Source organism: Ostrinia furnacalis, unplaced genomic scaffold (genome assembly GCF_004193835.3).
Source record: "Ostrinia furnacalis isolate ACB-3 unplaced genomic scaffold, ASM419383v2 OfSCF6001, whole genome shotgun sequence".
Lineage (NCBI taxonomy): Eukaryota > Metazoa > Arthropoda > Insecta > Lepidoptera > Crambidae > Ostrinia > Ostrinia furnacalis.
In genome coordinates, this window is record NW_021136240.1 from 360,069 (window position 1) to 368,090 (window position 8,022).

At 35.0% G+C, this 8,022-nt stretch overlaps 2 protein-coding genes and 1 long non-coding RNA gene across 3 annotated transcripts; 1 reads left to right on the forward strand and 2 right to left on the reverse strand.

The window, feature by feature from the left end:
- Positions 1-172: 172 nt before the first annotated feature.
- LOC114361806 (ribosome biogenesis regulatory protein homolog) lies at positions 173-2,723 on the forward strand. Its single transcript, XM_028316996.1, has 5 exons — positions 173-409; positions 552-824; positions 1,733-1,952; positions 2,042-2,304; positions 2,460-2,723. The coding sequence occupies exons 1-5, from the start codon at positions 261-263 to the stop codon at positions 2,611-2,613; spliced, it is 1,059 nt and encodes a 352-aa protein (XP_028172797.1). The 5' UTR covers positions 173-260; the 3' UTR covers positions 2,614-2,723.
- Positions 993-1,707, reverse strand: LOC114361808 (uncharacterized). Its single transcript, XR_003656629.1, has 2 exons — positions 1,416-1,707; positions 993-1,052 (listed from the first exon to the last, which is right to left on the reverse strand). It is a non-coding gene; the product is annotated as an uncharacterized LOC114361808 (long non-coding RNA).
- Positions 2,724-4,050: 1,327 nt separating the features above from the next.
- Positions 4,051-7,732, reverse strand: Drep4 (DNA fragmentation factor-related protein 4). Its single transcript, XM_028317004.1, has 2 exons — positions 7,711-7,732; positions 4,051-7,509 (listed from the first exon to the last, which is right to left on the reverse strand). Exons 1-2 carry the CDS (start codon positions 7,730-7,732, stop codon positions 6,674-6,676), a joined length of 858 nt encoding a protein of 285 aa, XP_028172805.1. The 3' UTR covers positions 4,051-6,673.
- Between the last annotated feature and the right edge of the window lie 290 nt (positions 7,733-8,022).

Here is an 8,022-nt window from a genome sequence, read left to right on the forward strand (position 1 = left end):
TGCATTTTTTTATCATAGTATTTATTTACTGTACAAATGATGACCATTTATTTATGAAGATACTCTTTAATTCTGATCCTGTTGTAGAAATTAAAATTTAATTCATCAATATCATAACTTTATTCCTTTGACACATGGGAATAAAAACAACAGCCACACGTGGAGTTGTCAAAAATCTGACGTTTAATTTTTAGGTTATGATGTTGTGGCCGATAGTAGTAGTTTTAGTTTGTTGCGTAGAATAATATTTTACTAGCAAAATGGATATCGTTAATGAAATATTGGAAAGAGAACAAAAAAAAGCTGAGAAGTATAAATCAATCACCGTTGAAAAACATTTAGAATTGGATTTTGATGTGGGCACTCTTCTTGCATTTGATTCAAACGATTTGGACACAAAGTTGTTGAGGTAAGAATTAAAATACCACATGTTTAAGAATTTCTTGAACTATTATTGCCATTGCGATTTTCTTATAATCGAGGGCTTGCACATCATTATGAATTATTATTTATAACAAAGGCAAGATGTTGATATTGATTTCGTGTTTCAGTTCTAAAAAAGACCAATATTTACAATCGCTCTCTCGCGATAACACTCAGCTGTTGTTGAACAAAGTATGGGAGCTGCCCACCGAAAGGATCGAGGAAGCCATCGTGGTGCGGCTCCCGCAGCCCACGACCGTATTGCCGCGCGCCAAGCCCGTGCCGAAGCCCAAACCTTTGACAAAGTGGCAAGAGTTTGCTAAAGCCAAGGGTATCACCAAGAAGAAGAAAGACAAACTGGAATGGGATGAACAGTTGCAGAAATGGGTGCCTTTATATGGGTAATTATAGACTTTTTATCCTTGTAATGTTTCCACTGATGTTGTACCTAGTCGACAGATTGTTTTTACTAAGTAAAATTAACTTTAATTCCCTGTTATATATGATATTAGAAAAGAATTTCATGAGTGTACTTTACTTGGTCTGAATGTTTGTTTCGTTTGGATTCCTGGTCACAGCGGGATTAGAGGCAACGAAATTGCTGATCGTCTCGCAAATGAGGCGGTAACCTGTGGAGATATGTATCCGTATCAGAATTATTGTCATGATCTGTTGTCTTTGCCTAAACTATCTCTTATATCTTCTTGGCAAGCGGATTGGGAAGATAGTAGTAAATCGAAAGGTTATCTTTTTTCACTCCTTCAACCACAAATTCCTGTAAAACCTTGGTTTTTTAAATTAAAATTTGACAAATGTGTAACCTCTATTATCATACGTCTGAGATTGGGTCACACATGTGCACCCTCTCACCTTGCCAGGTTGCACATCATTAATGATGATCTGTGCGAGTGCGGTTATGATTCAGGCACCATCAATCATATTTTCTTTTCTTGTCCCAATTATGATCGATCTGATTTCATCCAAAAACTTACCTCTTTGCATATTCCCTTCCCGACTTCCATAATGTCTCTCCTGTTTCACAAAGATGTTCATGTATATAATTGTATAGCCTCTTTTATTTCTGTAAATAGTTTAAAGTTATGATGTTTATAAACTTAATTTTTATTTATGTGTATAATAATGTTTATTTTCCCTGTTTTATATCCTTATTTTCCTGATCCAAATCCTTTCCAAATTCCGTTATTAGGCAATTTTCCTCAATTCCCGTTTCCCCGTTTTTAACTCGACACTGGCAAAAGGCATAGCGTAGCCGTATAAAATAAAAAAAAATAAAAAAAATAACTTTCAGATTTAAAAAGGCAGCAGCTGAGAAAGAGAAGAACTGGCTAATTGAAGTACCACAAAATGTTGATCCTATGACAGATATGTATGAGAAGAAGGCCACAGAAAAATCAGAGAAAGTCTCAAAGAATGAACTGCAGCGGCTGAAAAACATTGCTAGAGCGAGAAAAGTTAAAATTCCACGAGTTGGTATTCCAGTCACCTCAGATAAGGCTTCTGCTACACAGGTATGTAAGACAACTCACATAATATAGAAAGTGAAAACTTTCATCTGTTTCTATGAAATTAATAAAAAATTACTTTTTTTTCTCTTTAGCTTGCCACAGCTGCAACAGTCGCTAAGGCATCAACAGCCTCACTAGGAAAGTTCCAAGACAAATTGCCTAAAGAAAAAGAAGCTAGAGGCAAGGGCATCCATGAACTCATTCCTGGCAAAGACAGAAAGCGCAAGGCACCTATACCCACACCACAGGCAGAGAGGGAGAACAATTTGTCTATGATTGACAAAATCTTAAATAAGAGACCTAAAATTGACATGGATAAAGCTGTGGCAAAACATATACATGATGAACAAATGCAGTAAGTATATTTAATTTCAAATTTATTTCTATTTATTCAATCCATTTGTATTTCATGACACTAGTCAACTACCAATCGCTGATCTTCAAAGATTTCAATATCTTGTGAGAGGGTGTAAAATGTATCATGCTTAAATTGGTTTTTCTTATTTTTAGGAGGTCAGAGGAAAAGAAAAACTTCAAGCCACCTAAAGGCAATCGCAAAGGTGGTGGAAAAGGAAATGTGACCAACTTCTCAGCTAAGAAACCTAAAGGAGGCAGAGGTCAAAGGAATCCAAGCAAAAAGAATCCTGGTAGGAAAAGGAGATAGGCTGAGGTCAGAAGAAAATTTAATTAGGCCAGACAAACTTATACAGTGTTGCATTATAACTGTGTTACTCCACAATAATTATTATCATTAAATGTGTATTTACACTTAAACTTTATTATTTATTCATCCAATGAAACACATTTTCATGTTGAAACAGGTTTATTAAAAATATTTTTAAGATTTCATGCTACATTTAATTTTTATAATTCTCTATTCTGTGTAGAAAGATATAAATAATGATAAGTAACATTTCATCTAAATTAAATCAATGTGTATGTGTAATAATAACTATAAATAATAAACAGTCATAAATGTCCAATACACAATACAGTAATTTTTATACTTATGGCATAAAACATAAAAAGAAGATGTTCATGAAGCTTAGAAAATATTTCTGAATTCTATATTCTATATCCTGTTAACTAAAGTCTACAATTTAAAATTATTCCACCTATGGTTCATTTTTATAAATGTTACATACTATTTCCTCTTACTGGTACTAAAGGGGGAGGAGGAGGAGGTTCATAATACTGTATACCAAGAACAGTTACGCTACATACTCGACACTACACAAGTACACCTATGAGCAAACACCATAAAGCTGTATGGAAGCATCTACAGTACATTTTATTGCGCTTCACTTAAGGCGATTAGTGTCCTCAATCCGCGTGAAATGGTCATTTTGTAAAGCCTACTCCTCTTATACTGCTGGACAGAAATAGTTGAAAAAAATATATGTTATACAACAGTTCAAGGACTACATTTGACACGTTTGAATTTTTCCTACGTCTCTTTGTTGTGGATTAAAAAAATAAATACGGGACATCGATTTTTTACTTCAATTCCCTACTTCTCCCAAACGGCTATGTTAATTTTAAAGATTTTTGCACGAATAGATTAAGAATTTTTTAATCTTAAAATGACACGTTGCGTTTTTCAATCGAACATTACTTTCATTCATAAATTTTACTTTTGATAAATTCCGAACGTTTTGCTGTTGAGGGGGCCTTCGCGGGGTGCGGGCGGCAGTCGGCCGCTGGCCTNCGTCAAATCGGAGTTCTCGTGCGGGGTGCGCGGGTGTTGTGCGAAGCGTGAAGGTCAAACGCTCAAGGTCATTGAGGACTCTAATCGCCTTAACCAATTACTACTCCAATCACCATGGTCATAATCATCATACAGGGTTTTAAATTAATTAATAATGAAAATATTTAAAAATAAAGTAACAGTAATATTTAAAATTAAGTACCTTGTTTGATTCATTATGATGTGGAATGAAAGAACAATCACCATCCTGCATTCTTTTGAATTAAAACAGGTAAGTACACAAATCAACACAAACTTATAAAAATCTTTACTTGATTATGACCTGGTAAAAACACTACATAAACAAACCTACTCTCGGATATTTCTAAGTCCAACATTAAATTTTTTGCTGTCTAATAATTTACATCGACATCTGAATCTATAATAGTAATTACTTACACAGTAATATTGCTATTGATGTCGTCTATCTAAACAATTAGGTACAATTGTCACAAAATAGGATTTTTTTGATTTTGATAAAATATATTCTTATAATTATTAAATATTATATTCAGGTCGTCTCACAACCGCGGGATAAGCGCTATCCGAGGGATGCAGAACACATTTAAACTTATTAAAAACTTGCCCTATTAAGAAGTCTTGGGTCGGTCGCGCATTTGGAAGCAAACTTAAGTACTTGTTAACTTTTAGGACTCTTGGATTATTATTTATTTATGTGTCAACGATTTTTTTACAGGATGTAAGACAAGGTTTTGAGAACATCAAATCTGTCCCAAAAATCATTATAAGTACCAATTACGTAAAATGTTTATAAATTATTATGAAATTTAACAAATTAAAATACACTATTGCCATAAAACAATTATAATCATTAAAAACTAACTGAAAAAGTAGAATGGAGGTTTACCTTACATTGCTATAAAAAATAAGATCCATACATAACTACTTAATCTAACACCCTGTATAGTAGCTCATAATGCGATTTTTTGTTAGTCTGAGACAATGCGGTAAAATTATTCGGTATTATTGTTGATGGATTGAAAGCGTGACTTCTGTAATAGGGCTCTTCTTATCTGACGACTGTGAAACAAGCCTTATCATGAATATTCCTTAGAAGCAACAGTTAATGATCCATTACACTAGTAAAATAGACTATGATATTTAAACAATAATAATTACAATTTTTAAATCAACAATCACATTGCGATAATAAGTTTGAGTCAATCCATTACTCATCAAGGCTTTTTCTCCTTTTCGTTTGAAGTTGGTATTCAATAGATTATTTTTCAGACTAATTTCAGCTCTATCAAACTTGTAAAAGAGGAAAAAGCCTTTAGTACCTTTCCTTGTAACTATCTATCTATCTACCCACCGAAGAGTTGGACGTAAAGCATCTTTGAGAGGCTACGGCGTTGGTCTATAAATTCGATGGCGGCACCTTGTGCTCGTCAGACGAACAATCGATAAATTTTGAAAGAGTTTTAGCGCGAATTACCATTTACATTCGTTGTAGGTACTTGTTGTTAATCGTACGTAATCTTGATTGTAGACTATTTATTTTTATTGAGTGAAGATCGCGACGTAGGATTTCAACTACATAGGTGGAATGACGACATGCGAGAAGTCGTTGGCAGAATCTAGTTGCGACAAGAAACTAGTAGATATCCGGCACGAATGTAAATGATAACTTGCACTTATATTGGATACGGCTATCTACAACCCTGTATTTAAAATGAGGTTATCATGTTTCAACTTGGCTAAACGTTTGTGTCCTTTCCCTCTTCCTTAACAAATTGGAACACTTACCATATTATTTACATTTAGGTAATGTATTCAATTTTGTTAGCCATTTTGGACAAGTACTTGTCACATACAAGATAAATTAATTTAATATCAAAATAAAGTTACATTTATGTAGGTTTGGAACATTTTAGTAACACGATATGCCATTGATGCATACGTCTTCATCATCAATTAAACTTGATGACACAAATTATGAAATATAGATAAAAAAATACCTAAATCAATACATAATTGAGATTAAAAAATGTTCTACCTTGTTTTAACACTTACGGTAGTGTTATTACATGTTTTAATAGGTAGGTATTTACTTACATCTAAACACGAAGGGAAGAGGAGATCAATTAAGGAATAGAAAAGTCTTGTCTAATAAACATTACAACATTAACAATATAATTTAAAATTGTAAATAATCACTACTTTAAAAGGCTACATAATTTTATCTACATTTGCTACAATTCCATATCTTTTCTTACGTTAGATTATTTAGTTCTTACAGAAAACTGCAGTAGGAGTACATTCACAAGAGTTACAATACAATTTCAATAACAAAATTGTAAGGAAAAGTCTTTGGCACAATATAAAAATGCGAATACATAATTAATTTATAGCAAAGTATTTAACCATACAAAAAGTAGTGAGAAATATTTATTCAAAATAGATTAGGGGTGATGACGGTACGAAATTAAATAAAGTCATATACGAGTAAAGTCGACATAATATTATGTAACATATAAGCCAAAATATGCAGGTAGAAATGTAGGAACATTTACCAGGTTGGAGTAGGTACATACTTCATTAGTGCCGAGCGCCGGCTAACGGTAATAATTCTAAATTATCCTGAGAATAGCTACACAAGTCGCCGTTTTTCATTCAATTATTTTCTGTTTATTACATATTTTTAGACTTTGTAATGCCTTTATTAACATCGTACCGTCTTCGCCCCTGTATGTATGTTGTACTTAAAATAACTAATCCTTTTATTCTTAAAAATTAAAACAGTCATACATAGTTACCAAAACACTTAATCTTTTTCATCTTAGTCAAATCAATTTCAGAAATTACAACGTTTTTATTCGCATGATAGTTTTATAACACGGTTTGAATTTTTAGTGAATAAAAGGTCTTCAAAGATCTAGATAGAGAAAAATATTACAAAATAGCACAAAATATCAACAGCAAATCAGTCAATAGCTCTTACCAAAGAAAAGCCGTTTTAAGCGTTATACTCGATGCTCTGAGCACGAATACATTTCTTGCAAACGGTGTACACGTCAGAATTAGCGTCATGCCGGCCCTTGTAATGGCACACAATGTGAACCAGCTTCAGGTTCTCCCGAGTAAATATTTCTATGTAGTACCTATCGGCTTCCACAGTGCCCTGCTTGAAAGCAGCCTCGCACGTTATACATTTAATATCACCGTTGTACAACCCTTCGATCGCCTTCAGTATGTTTGGGATTATCGACCTAGATAACTCGATTTTATGGTCCAGATTCCAAGTCTGGAATATGATTCGCTCCTCGCGGCTCCTGTAAGGGTTTATGACGTGATCGCCCTCGTAAGAGCACGTGTCCTTGCTCCAGAGTCCGCCGCACTCGAACAGACCGCTATCGTTACAGATGCGGGCGTGTTGGTCCGCTTTACGGTTGAAGTAACTCTCGTTATATTTGTTGGACTCGAGTATTTTCCGGAGGTCTACTAGGAACTGGTCGATGAGTCTCTTACCGCGGCCGCTCTTGGTGTTGATGTAGAGCTCGGAGGCCTGGAGGGCGGACTTCGTCTTGTAGTAGTACCCTTTCATTCGCTCCTTGACGCGCTTCGACATTGATTGTTCTTTCGTCTTCTCCGAAGGCTCCAGGCCTGAAAGAATAGGAGATTGAAAGATATTCCTTTTGAGAAAAGTCGATAGTTCAAATAATTTTAAATTAGTGAGTAAAAAGTTAACAGTAAAACAACCCAGGACCGAGCCGCCTGGAGACGCATGACGCGGAGGGCCGACCCCAAATAAAATGGGAATGGGCCAGGCAAAGTAGTAGTGAGTAAAAAGGTCTATTCACATAAAGCGCACAACATTTGTATGGGAACGCGGAAATGGACGGGAATATGCCTCATACTAATCGCTTCCCTTCAAGAAGTTTTACGCACCTAATATTTTTTATGCTGGGAACCTAAATCGTCGCTACATGCATCCCACAGATATAACCATAATAAAGGATATAACATAATATTGGTATAATAGCAGCTCCTAACAGCCAGCCGAGCCCTTGAACATTGGCGCCCCTGGCGATCGCCCCAATTCTTCCTGAAATAATACCGACCCCGACAGCTATAATCCTTACCAATTTAAGGAAATAGCTAGGGAAATAAAGGCGCGACCTTACAAGAATACCCTCACAAGACCTAACGCCAAGACCTCTATATTTATAGGGTTGATGGATAAAGTGCCCTACAAAGATATTGAAGTATGTAATATCTTGCAGCCGTAGCGTAAAATAGACCGTTCGAAGCGTCCCATTTACTCAATCGAGCGCCTAAGAGCCTGTTCTAAAAGGATTTTTCTTT

What these genes read in the sequence shown, in the direction of transcription:
- Drep4 (XM_028317004.1), bottom strand. Translation starts at nt 7,732, where the DNA reads ATGTTCAAGGGCTCGGCTGGCT. An exon ending in GTTCAAGGGCTCGGCTGGCT is followed by an intron (nt 7,510 to 7,710) that starts GTTAGGAGCTGC and finishes TTATGTGAATAG; the next exon opens with ACCTTTTTACTCACTACTAC.
- LOC114361806 (XM_028316996.1), top strand. Translation starts at nt 261, where the DNA reads ATGGATATCGTTAATGAAATATTGGAAAGAGAACAAAAAAAAGCTGAG. An exon ending in ATAAGGCTTCTGCTACACAG is followed by an intron (nt 1,953 to 2,041) that starts GTATGTAAGACA and finishes TTTTCTCTTTAG; the next exon opens with CTTGCCACAGCTGCAACAGT. An exon ending in ATACATGATGAACAAATGCA is followed by an intron (nt 2,305 to 2,459) that starts GTAAGTATATTT and finishes TCTTATTTTTAG; the next exon opens with GAGGTCAGAGGAAAAGAAAA.